This window comes from Festucalex cinctus, chromosome 1, assembly GCF_051991245.1.
Source record: "Festucalex cinctus isolate MCC-2025b chromosome 1, RoL_Fcin_1.0, whole genome shotgun sequence".
Taxonomy (NCBI): domain Eukaryota; kingdom Metazoa; phylum Chordata; class Actinopteri; order Syngnathiformes; family Syngnathidae; genus Festucalex; species Festucalex cinctus.
In genome coordinates, this window is record NC_135411.1 from 32,061,159 (window position 1) to 32,087,423 (window position 26,265).

General features: G+C 43.7%; 2 protein-coding genes across 2 annotated transcripts; one reads left to right on the forward strand and one right to left on the reverse strand.

Annotated features, from left to right (window-relative positions):
• Nucleotides 1–1,742: 1,742 nt before the first annotated feature.
• On the reverse strand, nt 1,743–6,746 carry ube2m (ubiquitin conjugating enzyme E2 M). The gene is made up of 6 exons (XM_077530329.1): nt 6,234–6,746; nt 2,894–2,988; nt 2,760–2,798; nt 2,561–2,664; nt 2,390–2,453; nt 1,743–2,310 (listed from the first exon to the last, which is right to left on the reverse strand). The coding sequence occupies exons 1-6, from the start codon at nt 6,346–6,348 to the stop codon at nt 2,170–2,172; spliced, it is 558 nt and encodes a 185-aa protein (XP_077386455.1). The 5' UTR covers nt 6,349–6,746; the 3' UTR covers nt 1,743–2,169.
• Nucleotides 6,747–8,146: 1,400 nt separating this feature from the next.
• fbxl19 (F-box and leucine rich repeat protein 19) lies at nt 8,147–25,159 on the forward strand. Its single transcript, XM_077529763.1, has 11 exons — nt 8,147–8,543; nt 9,631–9,819; nt 14,025–14,168; nt 14,253–14,339; nt 15,465–15,626; nt 17,264–17,296; nt 17,370–18,436; nt 21,137–21,300; nt 22,634–22,795; nt 24,437–24,667; nt 24,746–25,159. Exons 2-11 carry the CDS (start codon nt 9,646–9,648, stop codon nt 24,985–24,987), a joined length of 2,466 nt encoding a protein of 821 aa, XP_077385889.1. The 5' UTR covers nt 8,147–8,543; nt 9,631–9,645; the 3' UTR covers nt 24,988–25,159.
• The last annotated feature ends 1,106 nt before the right edge of the window (nt 25,160–26,265 follow it).

Below are 26,265 nucleotides of genomic sequence, written 5' to 3' on the forward strand. Positions count from 1 at the left end.
TCAGTGGTTAAAGATATAACTGAGTTTTGAACAACCGGGCCCTGGAAGTAAAAAAAAAAAAAAAAAGACAGATCCGTGCCACTGATCTGTATATATTAGGGCTGCGCATTACATGCAAGCCGTTGAAGCCAAAGGGCTGCCATTTTAGCCCTCCCATCTTGCGAGCGGACTACTGGGACAGGGCTGGACTGGCCATGTGACATACAGGGCAGATGCCCGGTGGGCCAGCCTCTTTGGGATAGATGCAGGGCTTTTTAATAATTATTTTCCTATATTTTACCTCAAAAGACTGGCCCACAATTTAGAGGGAACTGGCCATTAATCCAGTTCCAATTTGGATAGCAAACTGAAACATCAATAAACATCAGTGGCAGAACTGCATGTTAGGCAGGAATTTGGCTGGGCTAGGCCGGTGGGCATAAGTCAAATAATACCAGTGCCCATTTTTTTTGTGGCAGTCCTGCCCTGCTATATGGTCGCTATTTTTTTCAACAATTACTTCCCAGTCAGCAAATTGGGAGGCAAACTGGGGTCCATGGCATGTGCTGCTCTGAACACCCCCTTTTTCTTTTATCGCTCAATTCCTTAGACTACAGTATTAGATTTGGCAGAGGCATCTTTTGTTGAATTACAGGTATAATTCTTTAATTTAAAAAAAATATACAAATTTCCTCCTGTAAATATTAAGTATATAATTTATAAATGTATTTACAGGCAAGTTGTAAAATGTCTGAGGTCCTCTTGTTTATGTTTAACAAATATAAAATATTGTTTCTACTAAGTACTGTCTCAAATGTTCTCCAACTTCGATACTGTAATTGTATAGAATCGTATGCTGAGAAACATTTCTTGGCAGTGGTAAATTGGTAATATGGTAATAACCCTTGCGGCTTCAAAAGTCTTGGCCTATGAGCTGTCCAGTAATATATACTGATCAGTGCCCAGGATGCACCAACATCAGTGCGGAAAAAATCTAAAGTTTTTGACATATTATATGATGGGGCGGGGCATCAAAATTTGAGTTTCAAATTTCCTACTTAATGAAGCAAGAGGGCGGCACAGTGTATGAGTGGTTAGCACGTCTGCCTCCCAGTACTGAGGACTCGGGTTTGAGTCAAGGCTTCAGTCTTCCTGGGTGGAGTTTGCATGTTCTCCCCGTGCCTGCGTGGGTCTTCTCCGGGTACTCCGGTCTCCTCCCACATTCCAAAGACATGCATGGCAGGTTAACTGGGCACTCTGAATTGTCCCTAGGTGTGCGTTTGAGTGTGGATGGTTGTTCGTCTCTGTGTGCCCTGCGACTGGCTGGCAACCAGTCCAGGGTGTCCCCCGCCTACTGCCCAGAGCCAGCTGAGATGGGCGCCAGCACCCCCCGCGACCCTTGTGAGGAATAAGCGGTCAAGAAAATGGATGGATGGATAATTTTTCATGAAAAATAATGGTCATCACACTAATTACAGACAAAATATTCTTACTGTTGAAAATGGCGCAATGAGTCAAGTACCCCTTTAAACAAAGTACATTTGTACATATCCATTCACTGAAGTAATTCCATCATTTTTGATGTACGTCAACTCAGCAAATGATCACTTTCCGTCCACCAGTGGCAAGCAGCACTTATTTTTTTCAACATTTACGGATAGTTATCTTATGGCGCTCCATGACAATCCATGTAACGACACACCCCTCCCAAATCCAAACAACTGCGTGACGCCTCCCATCAGCAGCAGCAAAGATTCCAAAAGTGATCGTTCAAGTTGATATTTTATTCACATCAATCATTGCAGTCTTCATGTACATGTCAACCCAGAAGCCCCACTTTTTTTTCAGCACTGGCTCTGCCCACCACCGCCGTAGCCCCGCCCCCACAGCAAACTCAAAACTCATCCGGCCCCTCCTACTGCCTGACAACCACCCACTAATGGGCCCTGTTTGGAGTTTGCGGCGGGAGGGGGCGTGGCCTCCTGCCAAATGAAAAGTCAAAGCGTTTATGATGCCATCAACATTCACGGGCCCCGCCCCATAAACCCCTTAAACCCGCCCGCCTGACCCCCAAGTCCTGCTGGGCGTGAATGATGAACGCTGAGTCATGGGAAAAACAAAATGTGACAAGGGGGCGGGGCTGGAACCTCCGAAAATGTCCTTGGTTGCTTCCTGCAGGCGAAGGCAGAGCTATTTCAGACACCTCTCGAAGTAGGTGGAGCCTAAGTAGCCGCCGCGCAGCGTGCGATGGACGTTCTGCTCGAACAGGCGGCGGTTCGTCTGCAGGACTTCGGCTGCCTCCTTATTCAGGGGGTCCTCGGGGTTGGGCTCCTGAAACACAGGCAAATCATGTCATGATGATGTCAGTGGTCACATGACTCCAACAAGCAGGAAGTAGCCAGTCACTCACTAGAAAAAGATACTGTAGGCCGTAGATGATGGAGTTTATTGTCAGCACGGGCTTCCAGTCCTCCCTGTTTGTGCATGGACACACAAACAAACACAAAAACACATGCACGCACACATTAAAACACTCAAACACACAAGCATGGGATGACTCGCAAACAGGAAGTGAGGTCACCGTAAAATGTTGAGGCAGACATTTCCTTCCAGGTCGATGTTGGGGTGGTACACCATCGTCTCACACTTCACCTTAGGGGGGTCATGAGGGTAACCCTGGCCTACCTGCAACGCACATGTCACACTCACACATGTTGCACGCAAATAAACAACAGCGTTGCCAATTTGCCACGGTGATGAGAAAAAAAGTTGGGTCTGACCTTAAAGCTGAAGACAAACTTTCCTCCTTTGTAAAAACCCTAATAGACCAAGAACAAACAACAACAACAACCATCACCATTCAACGTGTGTACACAAAATGCGCACATACACACACACACACACATGCACAGACCTCGTCAGGCGAGATAATGAGTCTGAAGTTGAGGAGGTCGTCGTCGTCAGGGAAGTTGATCTCACATGTCTTTGGCAGGTTCAACTCATTGATGTCTGAAACACACATTTGCAAAAATAAACACTTACTGTTTGTAGCTGGTTCAACTTGATGTCTGAAAGACATTTTCAAAATAAAACACTTGATGTCTTTGGCAGCTTCAACTCTGAAGCACACATTTCAAAATAAAACACTTCCTGTTTTTAGCAGGTTTAACCCAATGTCTGAAACTTCAGCCTTTTCTCAATTGGCATTCTTTTCGTTCTTACGTCCTTGTGATCTCGTGACATGTCATCAGTTGCGGTTCGAGTACTATTCCAGTTGAAAATATATATTAACCAAGAACGCACGGAACACTCAGATAGTCTTGTGGGGCATCTTAAACTAAGCATGCATTGGTTGGGTACTTGTTAAGGCTTGGCAAGGAAAATATCCCAAGATGCATTTCGTGCTGCTGTCACATAAACATCTCAAGTGTCGGCAGTGAAATTAACGTGGCATTTCAATTCACAAAGACTGACGTTCTTTGGGAAAATGTTCTGAAAGGAACACAAAACTAACCAGCTATTCTGTGAAATGGTTCATTTCAACTCTTCCCTGAAAAAAAATGTCACTTTATATTGAGCAATTATGATTTTATAGCACTTTTATAGCACTTTATGAATAGTTTTGCGTTAAGTATTGTATCGAGCATTTTGGACAGTCACGTGATCATCGTGACGTATCGTGTTCGTAAAATACACATTGAATTATATGGCTGCCAGTGACAACAAAGAACTCACAAGGAATTATCGTGTCCCACGGCGGACGTCAAAGGTGGAATTACGCCTTACAACAAAGACGCACTTCTTCAAAAGCAGTACAGCAACCGAGGACACCGAAAGGCGGATAAAACTGGCAGATCCAGCCGGCGGCGAGTCGAAGTGGATGGTAAACATCCGAATGACTTTCACGCTGCTAGGCTAAATTACATGTTGTGTGCTAAGCACGCTTTGGCCCACATTAGGAGCGGCCACCGCCCCACGGAATGAAATGAAACCGGACGTGTTGAGGACTTTACTCTGAACAGTAATGGCGCAGTATTTGGGATCGAAGATGTCTTTTTCTTCCCCATGATGTCAGCAAATTACCATTGAAATGAGCGAAGACGGCTTCCGGTTACGCACGGGATACGTCATCACAATCACGTGACCAGGTGCGTTCAAATTTGGATACTTAAATCGGTTTAAAATAAAATTCAGGGAATAAGATGCCAGAAATATTTGTACTTTTATTCTTTGTACACAATGCCTAACCTAATACTGGAAAATGATTAATAAGTGGTGTATCACTTTAAGAAGACTGTACTTGGAGAGTACATGTGACTGTACACTGCATTCTTCATATTGAGAAACGGGCATTGTCAAAATAAAACACGTCCTGTTTTTGGTAGGTTCAAGTTGTGTGTGTTAGATAATACACATTTTAAACTTCCTGTCAATTTGTCAGTGTCTGAAACGGACCCTTTCAAAATAAAACCTTTTTGTAATTTTTGTTGTTGTCTAAAACTCATTTTCAAAATAAGACACTGCTGTTAGCAGCTTCAAATTGGTGGTTTTAACTTATAGATATATGAAACATGACTTTTAAAATAAAATATTAGCCACCATACACAGGTGTGATGCCACATTAACAGTTTTGTTAACTATTTAGCATGTAAACACAGGAAATGATGTCACTAGTACTCACACCCGTCACCATAGGGGTCCGTGCCCGCCCACCAAGATGATTGTGCCCGCCCATTTGAGGCATGGATTTCTAAAATGGTTCTCCTTTTTTATCATTATATTTTTCCATTCATTCGGTTTAGCACTCTTATATCCGAGTGTCAGTAAACGCAACACAGGTCTCGCGGTGTCGGAGGTATTTACGTTTGCGTTAGCTGCTTCAGTTCATTGCTTCTAATCCTCGCCCCTCGCCGAATTGTTCCTGTTTTTTGGCGTCGGCTACGGCCAACGGTGGCCGTTTGTACAAGTCAACTAAAAAGGGTGACATTTCCAAGTAACGTTTTCTGGCGGCATTCTTGCAAGATGTCACAATATGAAGAAATAGTTGTAGTTATCTGCAACAGCCATCACAGTCTTACTGAAAATAATGCTAGATATGCCTTACGCTGACTTATACGCATACGCGACAAATATGTCAATGTTTGCGTGCAATGCAAGAGTCATGTTCATTTTGCACAAGTGAAGCTGCATGTTTCTGAGGACGCTGGCGCACAAGACAAGTGAGGGACATACTACAAACTACTTTCGTGTCGGCAACTAAAGAGTCACTTGGAAAAAAAAAAAACTACGGGACCCACATATCGTTTTGGCATCTACAATACTGCTGCCGCCACCGTTCAAACAGGTGGCCCGTTCGAAGCAATATGTCAGCGCATCCGCCCTATTGGATGTGGCAATTGTATTTGCCATTACATCGGCAAAAATAGTAAGATTGACTTTGAATGGGATAATATAATCAAAGGTAATAATAATTCCTTATTAATCCAATGACTTGTGGCTTTATGATACATCTCCAAGGGGAAACAGAAGGAGGCATCTTTACAAATAGCTTCACTTTGCCTCATCCAATATGGCTGCGGCGTCAACATACTCACGACGCCACTGCAGTCTACTTTATGTGTGTGTACTGTAAATGCGGTCTATGATAAAACTGTCAGCGGGCGCCATTCAATGGATAGATGCACGACAGTGCTACATAAATTTATCCAAATATATTGGGCAAGTTAATGCTGTCAGTATGGTATTCACAATAATTGGGCCCGCCCATGCATTTCATGTGCCCCCCTTAAGCCTGGGCTCTGGTGACGGGTCTGCTAGTACTTAGAGTTCGGAGAGTTGCCCCGAAACCTGGCAGGTGTGGTCTGCTCACGTGACCCCTGCAGGTGTCATGACGTCAGGATGCTAATAGAGCAGGACACATGTATGCTAACAGTTTAGCACAAAGGACGCACTACTGAGACCGAGCCGGTGTAAGGCTGCTAACCAACTAGCCAGTCGTGAAACATGTTGTGTGCGTGTGTGTTGTTGATAGTTTAATTAATAAACACAAGTGGAGACTGGGCTAGCGCGAGTCAGCTCGCTTAGCAGTTAGCCTCTGTGTCTAGCTTCTAGCTGAGTGTATTCTTGGCTTGGGAGCAGTGACGAGCTCGCAGTTGTGTTTCATCACATCCAAACAGGTCAACGTACATGTACACGCGTTAATACACACGGAGGGATGTGAATGTGTGTGTTTGTGTGGTGGCGAAGGAGCGCACCTTTCTGTATTCGCAGCTGGGCCGCGCTGGCTTTTTTACCGCCGGCTCCAGTTCGGTTTCCTCCAGCAGATTCCTCGTCTTTCTTCTGCTGCTTCAGGGAAAAGAGCTTAATCATCTTCACTCGCGGGATGAGACGCACAACGACGCCTCCGATCCGTGTTCGCCGAGTCCGCGCCGCTGCCTCGCTGGGGAGTGTGTTCCGTCCGAACAGCACCCGAATGTTGATGGACGAGCCGAGCCGACCGGCGCACGTCAACCAATTACACGCCGCTAGCCTAGCCTAGCTTGCTAGCCGAGTGACTACATGCTAACTGCTAGCGAGATTGGGGTCGATGGGGTTCGGGGTTGTTTTGATACAAATTATACTTGTTTCTCTAGGAGAACTTTTACTTGACTTTACGCCACCGCTTATTCTGTAAAATATGTTTGACTCAATTCTAGTGTGTCTCTTGTTTGTCCACTGTGACTCTTGTGAATCGAATCTTTTTATAGTGGAGACAACTTCAAGTCCCGTAATGCATTTGGTCATGTGACGTCACACACCAGTAAGGCGAGCCTTAGCTTAGTCATTCATTTGCCCATCGTATCTGTGTCACTTCACCTATAATAACATACTGGAACTGTCGTGTAAAATATTTATGTTGGGGTAAAAAAAAAAATTGGACCCTCCCTTAGAAATTCCTTTTAGTGAAAAGGGTGAAGGAAATGTCTTTGAAAATTATTCGTCGTTGTTATCCTGTGAAATCCTTATTTTTTTGTGTGTGTTTTTTTGTTGTTGTAAAATTTGGTTGTGATAAGGATCTGAACTGCACCTTCTGTGGATCCCAATCAGAGACTCGTGTGCATCTTTTCTGTAAATGTACTTATGCTCGCAAGCTTTGGCAAGACATTTGCAAATTTATCTTGGACAATATCTTTTGTAATTTTGAACTTTCCTTGCAGAATGTTTTTTTTTTTTTTTTTTTTAAATATGGCAATTCATTTGAAAAAGAATATTATTTGATGAATGTCTTAATATATCTTGATAAGTTTTATATTCATAAATGTAAATTTGTAAAGTTAAAACTAGTGTTGTTCCGATACAAAAATAAGAAGGCTGTCAAGACTTTAACATTGTGTTCTCATTTTGGTGTTTTTAATATTTCTTAGTTTAAGAGCGCTTGTATTTTTATTTTATTTTTTTTACAAGATGGGGGAGTGGAACCGTCATTTGGCTTCGGTGCCGGTTGGCGTGGGTTCACTTCTCCGCCTGGGAGACTATGTATGTGGCTTACATGATGTAAGCTTGTGTGAGTGCTGATATATATATATATATATATATATATATATATATATATATATATATATATATATATATATATATATATACATACATATATAGAGCTTTTTTAAACGCTAATTGACACAAAAACGTGCACGGTGCTCATGCACGTTGAACGAAAACGCGTGGCCGTAAGGTGAAGGAAATCTATTAACCCTCCTAATGGTCTTGGGGGTCAAAGACCCGATTCACACACAGGCTCATATGTAACAGAATTTTTGAGGACAACAGAAGGATTAAAACAGGAAAATTATCAAAATCTTGAAAATGTGCTCCCATTTCAATGCCCCCTAAAAAAAAAAATATTTTTTCTCATGATCACGTTTTTTTTTTGTGAGTTATTCTTTCATTTGTTGTGTATGTTTTTATGTATATTGTATGTCATTCCCCCTCTCTCACGCTTCCTGTTTACTTTCACTTTCCAAGTGTCTTGTCCATCAAAAAGGCACAATAACCCCGACCCACCAACACTAAAAAAAAGCTCAATTTTAATTTGTTCAATACGTAATAAAGCTTGGGGTCGGGGGTCGGGAGTCGGGACAAAACAGAAAAAAAAAGTGCGCGACTGCGGAAGGGGAGACAGACTATTGGGACTACATCATGCGGAGGGATATCAACGCTCACGTGCGGTGATCAAGCCTGGGAAGTAGAGCGCGCACGCATGCTGCGACGAGAGCAAGAGGAGGAGGGGGTGAATGGGCTCGTCTCACAGCAGCAACAGCACTGCGCCCTTCGCCTCATCATCAATATCGATTGAATATCTTCTTGATAACACGCCGATTCCGCGGGACTAGCTGACCTGGAGCTAGCTGGGGGCAACGGCGGTGAGCGGCAGCATGGGGTTCGCGTGAGGCGGCGGCGCGCGGCTCATCGACACCAAACAAGGAAGCTGACGGACGGACTGACGACGAGCTAACACAGCTAGCTGGCTGGACGGCTAATCTTGTTGCTAATGTGCGAGCCACGAGCATGCGAGCTGATAGGCAGAGGTAAGTGACAACAACGGCCCGAGTCCTCTGAATTAAGAGACTGCCTAGGGCGATGCTAAGGGATTAGCCTGTTAGCCCATGTTCTCCATTCACGGAGGGGTGTGTGTGCGCGCGCGCGTGCGCGTTGGCAGTTTGCAGTCTAAAAGCGGTGCTTGCATCGCTAACCATTAGCAGGTTGCTTTGTGATATCCATTGATCACGTGACCCAGTGTTCACTAGTAGCAATGTAATGTTAGCATCTTCACACGAAATCACAGGAACAAGCTTTGAGCTCATAATGTTGGCGACCTGTAAAAACAAACAGCAATGTTTCGGTTTTTGATCTTCATATCTGTCACTCTCATTAAAATAATTTGAAATAGAAGGAATCAGTCCAAACCATAAATTCAAATCATGTCTTCATTATTTTTTATTTAACTTAACCTGCAGACGTTCTGAGTGCAGAATTCCCTGCATTAGCAGCTGTTTTAGAGCATTTTGACTTATGTTTCAAACGCTGCATCTGGTTGGAAAGGACACTTCAACCTGAATACGATGCAATCTTTCTAGTCCAATGAAAGCAGACTGATTGTGTTTGTTCAAAGAAGACAGTTGCAACCATCTTCTTTTACTTACGGGCCAAACCAGGAACTGAATTATCATCAATTTATACATTTTCTACACCATCAATTTGAAATAATGCCTTGTTTTTGAAGAAGAGGTGGGGAAAAAAATGGATTAACCCGAAAATAATTGAGATGAATATTAAAATCATTAATTGCAGCTCTGAAGTACTTTATTTCTCAACAGACCTTTTTGACCCTTTTATTTGGTCCAGGATTCTCTGATTAGCTGACAAGTTTCAGTTCAAAATACCTATCAGCTCATATGGGATGAAATTCCGAGGGGTTCTCTGAATCGCCATGTGAAAAACGAGCGTGGCATTGCAAACAATGTCACTTGCTCCTACAAAGTCTTTGTCCCATACATCAGTCTTCAATAGCGGATTGATTTGTCCTGGAGCATTTTCCGTGTTTCTTTGAGGAAATACCACCAAGATGGCGAGCGTACTGAATGATGCATTTTTTTGTTGTTGTTATCATTGCAGCTGACTCGTTGTGGGATGTCGGGCAGTAAGGCACTAGGCGGGGGGGCGAGGCGCAGGAGGACGCGGTGCCGCCGCTGCCAGGCGTGCACCCGCAGCGAGTGCGGCGAGTGTCACTTCTGCAAGGACATGAAGAAGTTCGGCGGGCCCGGCCGCATGAAGCAGTCCTGCCTGCTCAGGCAGTGCACAGCGGTGAGATGCACGCCACATGCAAACGGGAATGCACAAAAAGCAACAAATCCTGCGGAGTCCACAAACGCGGGCCCAGCATGGAAGATGCAACGAGCCAAAGCAGCAAACAAACGCACTGCAGCTCAGCTTCTAGACAGCTAGCACAAAAAAATTAAAGCCATTCTCGCACTCCCACACTCTGTCCTTCTCGCTCTCTTTCATTCTCTTGCTCACTCACTCATTTCCTCTCACGGTCTCTCCTGGTGCATTTCACTCCCTCTTGCTCTCTCACTCTCCCTTTCTCCATCGCTCTTTCTCCATCTTACGCTCTTCTTTCTCAGACTTCCACTCTCAACTCTATCTTCCACTCTAATCTGTCTCATTCCCATCTTCTCTTATGCTTTCTTTCTCTCGTTAAGTCTTTGTCACGCAAACACTGTCCCCCCCTCACTTGTTTTCTCTTTTCCGCTTCCTCTCACTCTTTTGCTCTCTTGCTCCTTCTCCCGTTCTCTCTCTTTCTCTCTCTCTCTCTCTCTGTCTCTCTCTCTCCCTCTCTTCCTCACTCTCTTTTTCTCTTCCTGTAACTCTTTTACTCCCTCTTTGAGTCGCTCTCTTTCCCACGTCCTAACTCTCACACTGTCTCACCGTCGCTTTCTCCATCTCTCTCTTTCTCCCTCGTTTGTTTGCTTGCTTTTGTTCACTTTCTCTCCTTCTCCCTCCATCTCTCTCTCTTTCTTCATTTCCTAAAAAGACAAACTTTGTGTTTCACTTTCCTAAAAACTAGATATTTCATATGCCTTTGTTTGATTTGAAATGCGTACCAGACAAAACATTTGCATTTTGGGAAGCTAACATTAAACTTAACACTTGGAAAACCAGTTTGACACCCCTGGTTTTGATGCAACGCAAATGTGCCAACATGTCAGGAAAGTATACACAGACAGCCTAGTATTCACATGGTGACATCATTACATGCGCACAAAGATTCTTCAAATAGCATGGAATGCAAGCTGTAGGCCAACAGGCAGTGATGCTGTGTTTCCATGGCAACTGGCTCTACGAGTGAAACAGACTTGACACGCACACGCAGGCACACAAACACACACATACTGATGATGGAGCTGAAGCTGTTAATTGGCAGATGAAGTTTTTGATTTTCAAGGGTGACAAGCCCCTGCTAAGCTAGCATTATCACTGTCCACAAGCCAATTGTTAGCCACGGCTGCATTGGTGGCATGACTTACGATTCATTTATTGTGGCTTCACTCTATCACAGGTTTTCTTTTGTGAACATAATTTAATATATTGCAGTTTTACCTCACAATTTTGCAGGTTTTCTTGCTATTTTTCTTCCTTCTAAGCCGAACCAGTCAAAAAATGTTATAAAAACCAAGACCATGAACATTAGACAGCTCGTCAACCCTAAAATCGCCATTCCCTCGTCATGGGTGCACTTGGAAAGGAGCTTCGAGCTCGCTGCTTTGCTCAGACCACTCACAAACTCAGGACTAGTGGTGGGTGATATGGTCTAAAAATGCTATCACTATCTTTCAAAGAAATTTGCGGTGACAATATTTTTACATTTGCTTGTAGACATTACTAGCGGGTATGAATAACACAAATGTGTACGTTTAGGCCACTGCGCAAGAGCAACGTGCACACCCGCGTCTCATTGAAAGCACGTTAGCTTAATGGCCGTATAGCATCAAAGTCACGTCAATACCGGTTACAATAAAATAACCACCACGGATTGTTTATCTTGGCCAAAAAATACACGACTTAAGTAATGTCCAACCACCGTCTGCTTTTTTTTTTTCTCTCATAAGGAGTTTGTCTAACCAAGAGTGCTCAAGCAATGAACTTTTGTTCACTTTTACGCTTAACATAGCGTGTCCTCTTAAACAATAGTTTTCCTGCACAATTTGCAAACGATTATATGTTTTTGCATCATATTTGACCTCTTGTAACCAAACGGCCTCCACATGCCAAAGGAAGCTGACTCCCACTTTGCTGAAGACGCGACAGAATTGGCTGCTCACAGCCTCGCACATTCCGAAATTGTTTCAATGCAGCAAAGAACGGCGCGTGTATGTCCAAATGGACGCAAACACGTATGATGTTACGGATTATGTCATCACGTCAATATTGCGATATTTCGTATCTTTATCACCCAAAACGATACACCGGCAATATCATAGGAGGTATGATATGGAGCACCCCTATTCAGGACATCATTAAATGTGCCGTCAAGTTATTCCAAGTGCATCAGAAAACTGAGCCGAGTGCAGGCAGTAAGGTTTTTTTTTTTTTTTTTTTTTTTTTTTTTTTTTTTTTTAATCTTACAATGGCTTATCTTAACCGGAGTCCTGTGTCTTATTGTAGGCAAAGATACAATCCTAATGGATTAATGCGCCCTTTAAACCTTTGTGAAAATCTAAACTAAGTTGCCATGACTGTGGTTCTGTACTCCCGTAGTTAACAGAAGTTACTTGTTCTTCATCTGCTTTAGAAGATGATGATGTCGTGTTTCTACGTCACTGCGGCCATATAGTAGCTGTCCCTGTCTAATGCCTTCCTAATTCATAGTAGACAGTACAATATATTAACACAACCAAACACTGTATGACGTTTCATTGTAACCTGTGTGTCCTAGCTAAGGCAAGCTTCTAGACACGACTGTCCATTTGTCAGAAATACTATAGAATCAGACATTAGCCACAACGTCCTTCCCTCTCTTTTTTTTTTTTTTTTTTTCACTACTGTGATGTCATGAAAGACAGGTTTGCATCTAATTATTTCTGCTGAAATACACCCCTATCTTTCAGACTCTGATAGCCATGACACTGCCACAATGCTTCTGTTTACTACACGCCAGATGAGCTGGATTACCACAACTGTGCATGTGTGTCACAGACACGTTGACGGACAGCAAGAGCAGCAGGAGACAAGGCAGTATTGAGCAAAAATAATAATGATGTTGACTTTTACATTAGCTGTTGACGGATTTGGTTGTCGACCTAGTCGTGACTAGTAGACTAATCTTGGCAGCCCTAGTTGTTAACAATTGAGGGACGGGATGTTTTTTTTTCTTTCTCTCTCTCTCAAAAAGTTTATTAAAAGGTTATTCCACAATAGTCATGAAAGGTCTCGAATCCCAAGCTAGCAGGTCGGCACCAGGCAGCTGCAGTGTGCCTGAGAATGCACAACAAATGATTGATACCTTGTATGGCGGGCCATCTGTCTATTGATGGGTTGATGTGACTCGCATGCTGCAACAAAAAAATGCAGACTTCCGATTGTCTTATGATTTGTGTCAGCTGGGAGTGACAGCTTGAAGCAAGCACACTTTATACCTTGTTTGTAGAGCTGTGTAAGCCTGAGAGAGAAAAGAGGGGCAAGAATACTTTCAGAATTATCTTGGAACAAGTTAAACTGCATGTGCGAGACATCAAAAGGAGGGATGCGCCTATCAGGGTTTTATGCTGCCGATGCCGATCATCTGTGAGTAAGATCACATTGATTGTATTTTTTTTGTCCAATTTATTCATGCTGAGTGAGTGGCATTGGATATATTATCTGAAAAAAAACAATTTACTACAAAACCCTTGCTGGCACAATGAATCATCTATTCAGTCAAAACATAACCGAAAAACTATTCAGTCAAAAATAACTGGAAAAACTTAAATTTTAGTCACACAATGTTGCATGTTCCCCGCGCGAGATATCTTTTCATGACGTTACAGGTTCGCCAATTCATACTGAATGTATAACGGATACGAAACGGCATCCGTACAGACGCGCAAGGGAATAGAAAACATTTGAGTCTGCTTGTCAATTCACCCCAGCTGCAGTATATATCAGTTGCGGAAGGTTTCTGAAAGTTTTCTATTTTTTTCTGGATTCTGCATGCGAATTTTCATGAAGCTGAAGAATTACACGAGCCGGACAGGAAGTCAGGTGTCAACATCAAGGTAGATCCGGTATATTTAAAAAAAAAATAATAATAAAATTGCAAACTGTTTTTTGGGGAGGGTAGCTTGCTAACTACATAACTTGACATGGGTCGGACATATAAAAGACAAAAAAACAAGCTCAAAATAAATTAAACAAGACAAAATAACACTAAACAAAAAAGTACTTACCCATGGTAGAAGAGCCATGGTAGAAGTCCCGGCCAGAAATGATGCCAAGGGTGCCACCCTGTGACCTCTGACCTCTGTGTGCAGCCTGTGCTACCACACACGGCGGTGTGCCTGGCGTGCGGTGAGGCAGGGAAGGAGGACACGGTGGAGGGTGACGAGGACAAGTTCAGCCTGAGCCTGATGGAATGTACCATCTGCAACGAAATCATACACCCACGTTGTCTCAAGGTGGGTCCCACCCTCACTTGTGTTGTCCGGCGACACCCACAGGAATTCTGCTTGATTTGTTTGCGTGTGCTTTGTTGGTGGCAGATGGGCAAAGCAGAAGGCATCATCAATGACGAGATTCCCAACTGCTGGGAGTGTCCCAAGTGCCACAAGGAGGGAAAAACTAGCAAGGTGAGTGACTGGCTCCATCTTTATTGTGAATAAAAATGTTTTCAAACAGTTTGTTTCCTTTGTTGTACATATTTCCAACCAAAACGAATTAATTATTTCCGTAGTATATATAATTAATGTGTGGCTTTGATTCTCGCGCTTGCGCCATTTACTTTTTCATACTCGCCATGCATTGTGGTCTATATCAACCGGTTGAGTGACTATCAATGTTTGCTACTTTTCTAAGTGCATTGTGGACAATTTTGAGTCCACTATAATTTATCTTTAAGGCATGCGGACACCCATACAAAATGGCGTGACGGAGTAGTGTGAATTAACATTCTGTCACAGTGCTCCACAAATTTCAGGAGGCGGCCATTTTATCACTTGCTGTTAAGTCGACTGATAATGACGTCACATTTGCTCAGGGCTTATCTAATGGCCAATCACTGCTCCTGTTTCTTCATTTGCTCATGTGACATTAGCAAGCTGAGTCGTGATTAGTCGTTACCTTAGTCCTGAGCAACTGTGATGTCATTGTCAGTCGACAGCATTTGGCAAAATGGCCGCCCTCTGAGATGTGTTTTTGTTGTTGTTGTTTCTTTATTGAACATATAAACAAGTAGCAGAAAAATAAGAAGTAAAAGAGCTAAAAGAAGATAAACCTTATATAGTAGATGTCATCATTCTTCACGTTTTACATGTTCAAAAGGAACATGAGAAGATCAATAAGAACAGGTGGATTTTACTGCTTAATTCATATTCCACAAACATAATATTCCTCAAACTCCTGTTTGTAGCCTAGTTGGGCCGCAAACTACATATTGTAAAGACAATTTTTGGGTTTACTTCCTCTTTGCGGAATCATAGAGCTCACACGTACACAAACTTGGCAATGCAGTAGCCCTTAGCCAGGGAATTTCTTTTGTAGGTTTTTATGCTATTATAATTTTCATTTCACTGCATTGAATTGTTTTGTCAGACACTACATGGCAATGATAGCTAGATATCAAAGATGCATTATTGGATACCAAAAAAAAAAAAAAAAAGGTTTTGGAGCGATTAGCTGAAATTTAGCGGTAGTAATGTTTTGAGAGTCATTACGATCCCAGCCTGGTCATTTGCCACTCTTGTCTGCGGCTGCAGGAGCAGGCGGATATTTTGGCCAAGCGGCGTCTGGACAACGGCGAGCTGGGCCGCTGGAAGCTGACTGACGAGCCGCCCCCCAAGAAGGAGGCACCCAGGCCGGACGGCAGCCACAAGAGGAGGAAGGAGACGCTGCCCTCTGACGGCGGGCCCAAGAAGAAGGTAAGGTGGCACTGTGCACATCACACCTTCAACGATTTTCGTCATTTTCTTCCGTAGTGATGAGTGCTGCTTCCACGAACAATTTCCTGTAGCGACTCAAGTTTATCCATCCATCCATTTTGTAGAGTTGCGGGTGAGATTGTACCTCTCCCAGCTGACCTGGCGAGAGGCAGGGTAGACCTTGAATTAGACAAACAAACATTCATACAAAGGTGCATGTGAGTCTAGGGGAAGCCCACAAGTTTCAGACACACATTCACTGAACAACCTTTCCCATTGCAAAAATAAAATACAATTTATCTCAAATTCAAAACACTGATATATTCAGTGCACAAAATAAACCATGCATCAGTTGCATACCAAATCATAGATTAAAGGAACACAAGACTTATGAAAATCTAACCAGATATTCTGTGAAATGGTTAATTTCAACTCATCCCTGAAAAAATTGTCAATGTATGTTGAGCAATCATGATTTTATAGTACTTTTTTTAATGAATATTTTTGCATTAAGTACAGTATCGGCCATTTTGGACAGTCTTGCTATCATCGTGATGTATCACGTGTAAAATACACATTGAATGACTTGGCTGCCAGTGACAAAGAACTCAAAGGAATTATTGCATCCCACGGCGGACATCAAAGGTGAATTTACGTTTTATAGCAAAGAAGCACTTCTTCAAAAGCGGTACAGAGCACTCGCCAATCATTTGTGTCCAGCCGAAAGTGAAGATGAAACCGGCCGATAAGGAGGACACATTCAGCCGGCCAGCTCATTGAGTCGAAGCTGGGGACCGTCTACAAGTTGCGTGTTACCAGTCAAGTCACCATTGACATTGTTCACTCTGGAAATGTAATTTGTGGACAGTCCCTAACCTGGACGGGGAAACACCCAGGCTAAGCTACATGTGTGCTGAGCACGCTTTAGCCCACATTAGGAGAGGCGAACCCCCACACGGAAGGACATGATCCCTGATGTGTTGAGGATTTTACTCTGATCAGAATTGGCGCAGTAATTAGGATAGAAGAGGGTATTTTTCTTGCCCATTATGTCAGCAAACTTAGATTGAAATGAACGAAGGCGGCTTTCGTTTACGCACGGGATGCGTCATCACGTGACCAGGATAATGGCGTTCACCACTGTATGGTTTTATTTTGATACTTAATTGGTTTAAATAAAATTCAGAGAATAAGATGCCAGAGATATTTGCTTTTCCTGCTGTTATTTTGTTTTATTGCTGTTAGCATTCTGATATCACTCCCCCAAGCCGTCTTCTATTCGATGTTCCATCTGACATCACTGCGGCGCCGCTCCTGAGTTTGAATATTTTTCAGCTGGAGGAGCGGCACCATGAGTGCCGCTGCGCCTTCCGTCCTCACACCCTCGCAGCACAGGCACAATGAATGGTTCGCTGATGGCTCACTGTGCTCTAAGTGCAGTGCGAAAAGACACTTATGGATGGAATCACATATACTGTGCGTGCCTTGACCTCTGGTTGACCCCCTTAAGATGACTCCCCAAACCCTCTGGCATTGATCCAATCAGGGTAACGACTATTGTCGTGAAGAAATCTGAGATCTTAAAGCTGCAGGTCACTTCTTCGCCTCCTTCACATTAAACGTGTCTTTTCTTTCAGATGAAGGGTGCACACGAGAAGCGTCTCAAAAAGGTACACGAAATGTTTTCTTCTGTTATGGTTCTCTTGCACTAATTCTGACGTGCGTCCTTGCTTGTTGCTTTAGAAGCCCAAACAGGAAGGAGCAGAGTCCAACGGCCCCACCTCTTCAGCTGGAGGGCCTCCTCTGGGCTCTGCCTCCTCCTCATCAGCGATGGGCGATGGAGCAGGAGGCGTGGCATCAAGCGCAGATCAGCGCTCGCACCACAGGGAAAAACTGGAACGCTTCAAGAGGATGTGTCTGCTGGAGCGCCGGCCCGACTCGTCGTCGTCTTCGTCCTCCAGCTCCGAGTCGGACTCGGAGTCGGACTCGGACGACTCGCTGCGTGGGGGCGGAGCCTCCTCGCCCTCATCGCCCGAGCCGCTGGCTCCTGCCGTCACCCACGGCAACAACGGCCCGGGACGGCCAGAGAGGAGCCGCAGCGAGCGGGATCGGCGTCTGGCCGAGTTGGGCTTCAGCGCCAGCGAGGAGTCTGAAGACGAGGAGGAAGAGCGGGTGGGAGACAAAGTGAGGAGGAGAGGAGACGGATCAGAAGGAGGAGCCTTGACGCCGCGTGGGAGAAAAGCTGCCATGATGGACGAGGACGAAGCCGAGCCGCCGCCTTCGGACAGAGTCGCGAAAAACTCATCCCTCCCGCCACCCTCGCCGCTTTCGTCCAATCAGATGGCTCCGTCCTCCCAGCGCAGCAATGCGCAGGAGGCGCGTAACGGACGCGCTCGTGTCGAGAAGGAGAACGCCAGTAGCCTGCTGACCATTCACAGACATGGCGGGGCGGGAGGGGGAGGGACCAAAGGCAACAAGACCCGGCAGAGGAACTCCACCTCCAACGGGGGGCGAGGTGGCGGTTGCGGCCCACTGGTGTCGGCCACAGCAGCGTCTCCTTGCTCGGGGGCGGCGGGGCGTTCGCATGTGATGAAGCGCAGCCCTCCCGCGGTCCCGTCGCCGCCGCGTCCCATCCAAATGGAGCGTCACCTGGTGAAGCCGCCGCCCGCCTGCCCCGAGCCCAGCTGCCTGCCACTGGACTCGGGCCGCGCCCATGTGATGACGCGCGACGAATGGCTGCGGGTTTTCACCTTCATCACCCAGCGCGAGCTGTGCCTGTGCATGCGCGTGTGTCGCACGTGGAGCCGCTGGTCAGTCCCGCCGTCTGTCCGTCCAATCATACTCCGTGCGAGTGGTTCCCATTGGGCCTCTTTTGGGTGATGTTGCAGGATAAGCCTAAAATGCAAGGAACTGAATTGATGTTTGACCTTGTGTAAACTTTGAAAGGTCCAACTACAGAATGTTTCAGTACTTTTTTTTTTTCACAAGGCCAACAAGGAGCTCAGCAGCAAAATTCTCAGGCTGCAACTAAGTTATTTCTGTATAATCCATCCATCCATTTTCTTGACCGCTTATTCCTCACAAGGGTCGCGGGGGCTGCTGGCGCCTATCTCAGCTGGCTCTGGGCAGTAGGCGGGGGACACCCTGGACTGGTTGCCAACCAATCGCAGGGCACACAGAGACGAACAACCATCCACACTCACACGCACGCACACCTAGGGACAATTCGGAGCGCCCAATTAACCTGCCATGCATGTCTTTGGAATGTGGGAGGAGACCGGAGTACCCGGAGAAGACCCACGCGGGCACGGGGAGAACATGCAAACTCCACCCAGGTAGGTCCGAGCCTGGACTCGAACCGGAGACCTCAGAACTGGGAAGCGGACGTGCTAACCACTCGACTACCGTGCCGCCCTATTTCTGTATAATCTGTCAGTTATTTCTTTTTTGATGAATCATATTTTAAAAAGCATTTCTGTTTTGAGTGTAAGCAACTATTTGAATCAGAAAATCAGTTTTGATTTAAAAGAGGAGAGCACTGAACGGATTCCAGTCGTTACACTTTAAAATATATCGTTATGTATTTAATAGTTTTATTGGAGAGATAAAATGGCGTATTTACAGTACTGACATGTCCATTCATATGCATGTCAAATGACAACAAGAAACTGAAATTGCATCATACCCTCTCCAACTCAACTGTACCATATCGAAACGAATCAGTCCCATCGAATCGAACCAAAGTGTTCCGCTTTTAAAATCCTTGAATCATGTTGCACCCGATGTAGATACATATGGGACAGGTTTGGGACATATGCACACTCCTATTTCCATGAAGACTAGGATGAAACAGAATGACCAAAGTGAATGAAAATACTCCATATAAACACCTCAGTCAGAATATACAGGCCAAATCCGAATGGAATTTCATTGGGGTTGTCATGGGTGCTATATTCCTTTTCTCAATTTAACCAAACATTGGAATAGCCAAGCTGCGTCTGGTCTACTATGCATGTGTTCTCTTGGTTACAGTAGACGTGACGTCGTCGTCCATGCATTTGAAAATGGTGACTTCCAACTACAGATGGTTTGCCATGGATGGGAAGCTTGGGTTAGTTTAGGGCTAGTTTATACTTTTTCATTCATCATTTTTTTTATTTTTTATTTACAATCATTTTTTGCCCCATTAAAAGTGTTTATGTTTTTAGTTCAGTTGTTATACAGCACAGTATATATTTTCTATCTCCGGATGTAATGTCGTGGAGTGACGGGACAGCCGCCGTTGGAAAGGTCTCATCGAGACAAATCTGCGGATGACCGCAAGTCCCCGGTCAGACGTAGAGTTCGAGAGATACCAAAAAAAAAAAGAACAAACCAGAAAGCACGTTGTTTAATAAAAGAAAAGAAAAAAAAAGCACACTTTAAAAAATCCGCAAAAACAGCGATGCCACGAAAGATGAACGAGGAAACACTGTACACACTTAAGGTTATGACCCCAACCCATTTCAGAACCAACTATGAGGACAAATGCCCTCAAAAAAACGCTGATAAACTATCGGGACGAAGAGGATGTGTGTGAGAATGTGTACCTGACATATACAGGGTGTTCCAAAATGGTTGACCCCCTTTAAATGGCCATATCTCAGAAACTACTTGATGGATCTTAATTAAACTAAATACACTTTATGTTGAAGGTCACAAGTTTTATTAGTTAAATTTACAAAGAAAAGTGCAAATATTTGTAGGTTCTATGACAGATTTTCATAAATGTTCAATATGAGCGGCCCCTGTGACTCTGCACACGTCGAGTCGGTATTCGAGCTCGTGCCAAAAAGGGGCCTTTTCTTGAAATTTTTGGTGCCAAGTCCTAATTTGTTTTGTAGTTGGTGCCTTCTTTGCAAAATTTGTGAAGAAGATACGCTGCACTGTCTTCGGTGACTGAGTCCGAGCATACTCTTAACAACGCAAAATGTCTTTTCTTTTGAAGTGAACGGCTTTTCTTAACCTGAAAAGATAGAAATGCCAAACGTTACACACAAAAACTTGAAACGTTTCTACACAGGCTGTGACAATTTGAGGTCATTCCAACGAAAATTGTCAAAATTATTGGCCTACGAAATGGGGTCAACCATTTTGGAACACCCTGTATTTGATCATGAGAAATCTAAAACTTCTCATCTACCGAAACAAAATAAACATGAATCTCTTCTGTCTTATGTTGCAAAAATCTCATGGCACATCACCAAAACGGGTCCAAGAAGTGAATGCATACGTTCATAATTGTATGTCCTGCCATCTAGTAAAAGTGTATTTAATTGTTCGGCTTGTCATGATACGTCACTGCCATAGATACTGTGGATGGCAGTGATAAAGATGAATAATTTGGAGTTAATGACTAAGCGTTTAAGAACAATGACACGAAATTGTATCATTTCCTGTTGGTTGGGAATCACTGCACTCTTCCCCAAAAGTCATAAGTAACGCCTTATGTGGTTGCCGTGACGATGCAGGTGTTGCGACAAGCGACTATGGAGTCGGATAGACCTGAGCCGACAGCGCTCCATCACGCCGCCCATGCTCAGCGGAATCATTCGCAGGCAGCCCGTCTCGCTCAACCTGGGACACACCAACATCTCCAAGAAGCAGCTCCTCTGGCTCATCAGCCGCCTTCCAGGTCCTTCCTCCCCTCTCACTCGCACATCCGCCTCTCTCGTGGCACACTAGCTTGTCCTAGCTCACGTTTCCTGCGTTGTACTCCCTCTCGCATGTGCACTTCTTGTCTCTGGCTTTATCCCCCATATGCACTTGCTACATTGTATCGTGTCAGTTTCGATGTGTGTGCTTGTGAGTGAGTGAGTGACAGAGAATGCGAGCAGCCAGAAGTGAACAGGCATTGGCAATCTTTTTGAATGTGAGATTCATTAATAGTTGATATTAATTGGTGACAAGACACTGATCATATTAAAGGGATACTTCACTTATTTAGCCCATTAGAGCAATAAAAAGTTAATATAATGTCTATAATTAATTTGATACTTTACTTTTTTTTCCACATACAATTAGTACCTTTTCAAAACATTTTGCAACTTGCTGTCGACTAAAAATGACATCACAAGGCCTCAGGTAACCAATCACAGCTCACCTGTTTTCTAGGTTGGTCATGAGACATTCATAAGCTGAACTGTAATTTTACCTGAGCACTTTTGATGTCATTTTCAGTCGACAGCAAGTTGCAAAATGTGTTTTTAAAGGTACTAATTGTACATGAAAAATAATCAAATCAAATCAAAAATATCAAATTTATTATAGGTAAAATATTAATGTTCGACTGCCAAAAATGGCTAAATAAGTAAAGTATTAATGATTTCACACTATAATTAGGAAATTGATAAATGCACTTTATTTCAATAAATCTCCGCCAGTGTTTAAATTGTCAAATTATCACTTTTAAGGCTGTGCAATTAATCAAAATTCAATTGTAATTTTAATTATTACACTACACAATTGCAAAATCAGCATAATCGTAAAAATAAAACTGAATACAAATTTTTTAGTTGTTTAAATTTATACAATTGCGCATTTTTTAAATTTTAAAATAATACATTTTGTTTCATCCAAAAGGAACTTGCATATAGTGTTTCAAATAATTTTATTTGTCCTAATATTTTTTTACTTGTTTTACGTTTAAACATTTTCTTGCTTTGTACAAAAATAAAAAAATAAAAAAATTAATCATCCATAAATTCTGTTTGGTCCAAAATGAACTTGCATAATTATTGTCTTTTTTTTTTTTTTTTTTTTTTTTTTTTTTTTAATTGGTCTTAATATTTTCAAATGCTTAAACATTTTCTAGTTTTGTACCAAAAAAATAATCATTTGAATTATTGTGACTGGTGAGATATTTTTAGAATAGGCCCATGGGCACCATGTTTGTGAGTACTGGTCTACAATGTCTGTATCTTTGACATCCAATTTGTGTATGTATTTGTGTGTGACATGCACCGCAGGCCTGGCAGAGTTGACGGTGGCGGGCGTGGCGTGGCCCGTGGTGTCGGCGTTGTGTCAGGGCGTGCGGTCATGTTTGCGCATGTTGGACTTGAGCGGCGTGGACGACTTGAAGGACGCTCACCTGAGGGAGCTGCTGGCCCTGCCCCCCGACAACAGGACAGGTGAGCATACCGCTTCCTTAGTGCCATACAGGCTTTACTAGAAATGAGTCATTTCTATACAGTGGTGAGGGATAAGCACCAAGTCAGGTTACAGTGGTGAATTTCCGCAAATAATTGATGCCACCCCCAAAGGTGATAGCTCCCGGAAGCGCGCTTTTATTGTACAAACAAAAGGAGCATCATCTTGACCTCTCTTCTTTTTTCTTCATTGTGGTCTGGACAGTTCTGGTCAGTCTGACGTTTCTCTGAGGGCACATCAATAGATTTGCTTCCTCCCACCAGAGTGAGCAGAAAGTTTTTACATTTAAGAACCCCTTGATGTTCCGATGGCCCTCCGCCATCTTTAAAAAAAAAAAAATAGCGGGGGAATGCACGTCGCCACCCTGGTCGAACGTTATCCGATGTTAGAAAGCTGAGTTACTGGAGATTTGAATTATACCCAGCATTTTAAGATACAATTATATCTGCAGGCTCGGTGAGCACTTAAGTCATTCGTAGATGTGGAAAAAAAAAAAAAAGCCGAGTTATTGTCTGCCGGATGCACCTCCTCAAGAAGCTGCTGAACAAAAGGGATATTGTTCAAATAAATGATCAGTCACTTACGGCAACTCTTGGAATCAGATTATATTGTGTAAACGAACACCTCATGACGGCAGAGTTCCCTGTCTTTGGCGTACTAGCTCTGGTGTCACTCAGCATCGCCATGAAGTCAGCGTCACGCTATGAAAGGCTAACTTGGCAATAGCCAGGTGGATATGCGCTTCATTCAAGTGAGTTCTCCGCAATATCCATCTGGTACCTCTCCACAGTAATTTGGTCGGGAAAGGGGGAACATTCTGTACAATAATTTGAGCTGATTGGACGATGCGTCATTCTACATATTTTGTTTTAACCAATCACGGCCATGGGTGAAAATTTCGTCTTCGCTCTTGCCGAAGAGGGGAAAAGCACGAACATCTTACTAGCTAGAAATGCACGAAGTGCCCCTCGCTGTTCAACATTCAACAAGGAAACGGTGAGTAATCCTGCGAGAACAGAATTAATTGCAGCGTTCATTCGTCCATGTTAAGTTTGTTTGTTAGCTCCGGCGTCAGCGCTGTCTTCCTGGTTTCGTCAGTCGCGTATCCCGCCCCAAACACAATATCACTCTGGATAGGTGGAAATCAACGGGAGCGGTACAAGATGTATCCGCTGGGGTTTGTGAACTCACAAATACCGTGAGAATTCATCGTGAGAGCAAAGTTAATGAAAAGCAGCACATCTGTTAAAAAAAAGTCAGGTTAATTTCCATTTGTGCTGTACTAGCACACTCTGGCGGCTAGTTTTTTTGTTTTTTTTTTCTTAGTATAGTTTCATTTTCACAAGGCATGTTTTGGCACTTCTATGTTTACCCACACAAATGTTCAGTTGAAGGGGAACGTAAAGCTTGTGAACAGATTCACTATGTAGAAGAACTCTGTGTGCGTGAATTCTATTGTTACCTTCATATCGTGATAGCATAGCATGTTTGGATATAGTTACATCCCTACTAGATAAAAGGCGTAGGGAATGATGAATCATTTGCTCATTCCTGACTCCCAAATCACAACAAAGGGTTGATTTTGGTGGTTATTTAAACAGTCCCTCTCTTTGGCTTTCCAGCGCGTAGCGGCGGCGCAGAGCCGCGAGTGGGCCGCTTCCACAACGTGACGGAGCTACGGCTGTCCGGGCTGGACCTGACGGACGCGGCATCCCGCCTGCTTGTGCGCTTCGTGCCACGCTTGGCAAAGCTGGACCTCAGCCACTGCGCCAACGTGTCGGACCATAGCGTCGCCACACTGGCTGCGCCGGCCTCACCGCTCAGACACACCCTCACGCACCTCAATCTTGCAGGTACACCGACACTCACCTTCCATTTTTTTCCCCGCTGATGAATATGTTGAGCATGTAACCATTGTGTGCGTGTGTTAGGTTGCGTGAAGGTGACTGAGCAGAGCGTCCCGCTGTTGCGCCGTTGTCCGTCCCTGCAGACGGTGGACCTTCGCTCGTGCTCGCTGCTTCCAACTGAAGCGGGACAACTCCTCTGCTTCCCCGCGCAGCCGTCCTTATCATCTTCTTGCTCGTCTGCGTCTTCCTCCTCTGCCGCCAACGCCACGCTCGCTGCTTCCACTTCCTGTCCGACTGAGGACAGGACGCTGCTAAAGAACAGCTAAACGCTAGGTGCCCTGTGGCATCTCAGGACTTTTGAGGGCACTACAGGTGAGGTGGAGGAGAAGAAAAGAACTGTGTTGGCATACCTCTGAGCATGTACATATTTGTTCTCTGTACAAATGTATGTGTGTGTGTGTGTGTGTGTGTGTGTGTGTGTATGTGTATATATATATATATATATATATATATATATATATATATATATATATATATATATATATATATATATATTACACACACACCTGTAGTTTCATGTAAATGAGCGCGCACACCCCAAGAGACACCCACTTTCACAAGCCCTGACCCAAAGCTGTAGAAATCAAGTAACGTGCACGGGCGCCATTTTACCCTCCCGACGTGACATAATGTTGCAACAAAATTGATTGGATTCCAAAATGTGCCATACAGAACTGATATTTTCCACTGAAAGCTTTTGAAGTTGGAATAGGCACCCAATATGAAAACAACATAGTTTTGTTGTTGTTGTTTTTTTTATTATCAAGAAACATCATTTTTTACACTAAATCAATTCATCTTTTAAGTAAGTAATGATGCTAGATGTTTTGTTTTTTTTATATTTGATGAATATATTACAGGGTTTACGGCAATGCCACAAATAGGGACATGGCATCCATAAACGTGACATTTTGATTTCTACAGCTTTGGCCCAACCCCTGTTCACCTGCTGGTCAGCACAACTGCAGGAAGTCTTCCGTCTTTTCAACACGTACTTGTGCTATGCTAAGTCATACCCTACTGAGGCTAAACTAGGCTAAGTCATAATGCTGCGGATGCTAAGCTAGTCTTGCTGCGACGGCAAGACATTTAAAGGGGAACTAAACTAAAGGTGCCAAAACTTTTACATTTTATATATTTATATTTTATGTGCATATCTTATTTATCTGAAGATTTTTACTTAAATATATGAAATATTTATTCTCGTATTATTTGATTCATATTAACAAATATTTATTCAGCAAGTGGTCGGTTGGCCAGCAACAGCCAGTGGCTTCCTTTTCAAAGGAAGTTGAATAGGAGAGCATGAATGTGCACACTTTTGAACACATCCTTGCAGAATGAGCACTTCAAACACCTCGAAAATCATTTTTTACATACTATGGGACCGATTCCATTGCACTTTGCAAGTATAATGTTCTATTTGCGCTATTTTCTGTGTCGACTTGGAGCACAAGTCGGAATTTCAGCCCGGATATTTTGAACTGAAACTGTCAGCTAATCAGAGAAGGGCTTCAGAGTTAAATGAAACCAAACGATTTAGG

What these genes read in the sequence shown, in the direction of transcription:
- ube2m (XM_077530329.1), bottom strand. Translation starts at nt 6,348, where the DNA reads ATGATTAAGCTCTTTTCCCTGAAGCAGCAGAAGAAAGACGAGGAATCT. An exon ending in CCAGCTGCGAATACAGAAAG is followed by an intron (nt 2,989 to 6,233) that starts GTGCGCTCCTTC and finishes TGTGTGTTTCAG; the next exon opens with ACATCAATGAGTTGAACCTG. An exon ending in TCATTATCTCGCCTGACGAG is followed by an intron (nt 2,799 to 2,893) that starts GTCTGTGCATGT and finishes TTGGTCTATTAG; the next exon opens with GGTTTTTACAAAGGAGGAAA.
- fbxl19 (XM_077529763.1), top strand. Translation starts at nt 9,646, where the DNA reads ATGTCGGGCAGTAAGGCACTAGGCGGGGGGGCGAGGCGCAGGAGGACG. An exon ending in ACGAGAAGCGTCTCAAAAAG is followed by an intron (nt 17,297 to 17,369) that starts GTACACGAAATG and finishes TTGTTGCTTTAG; the next exon opens with AAGCCCAAACAGGAAGGAGC. An exon ending in GCTCATCAGCCGCCTTCCAG is followed by an intron (nt 21,301 to 22,633) that starts GTCCTTCCTCCC and finishes CATGCACCGCAG; the next exon opens with GCCTGGCAGAGTTGACGGTG.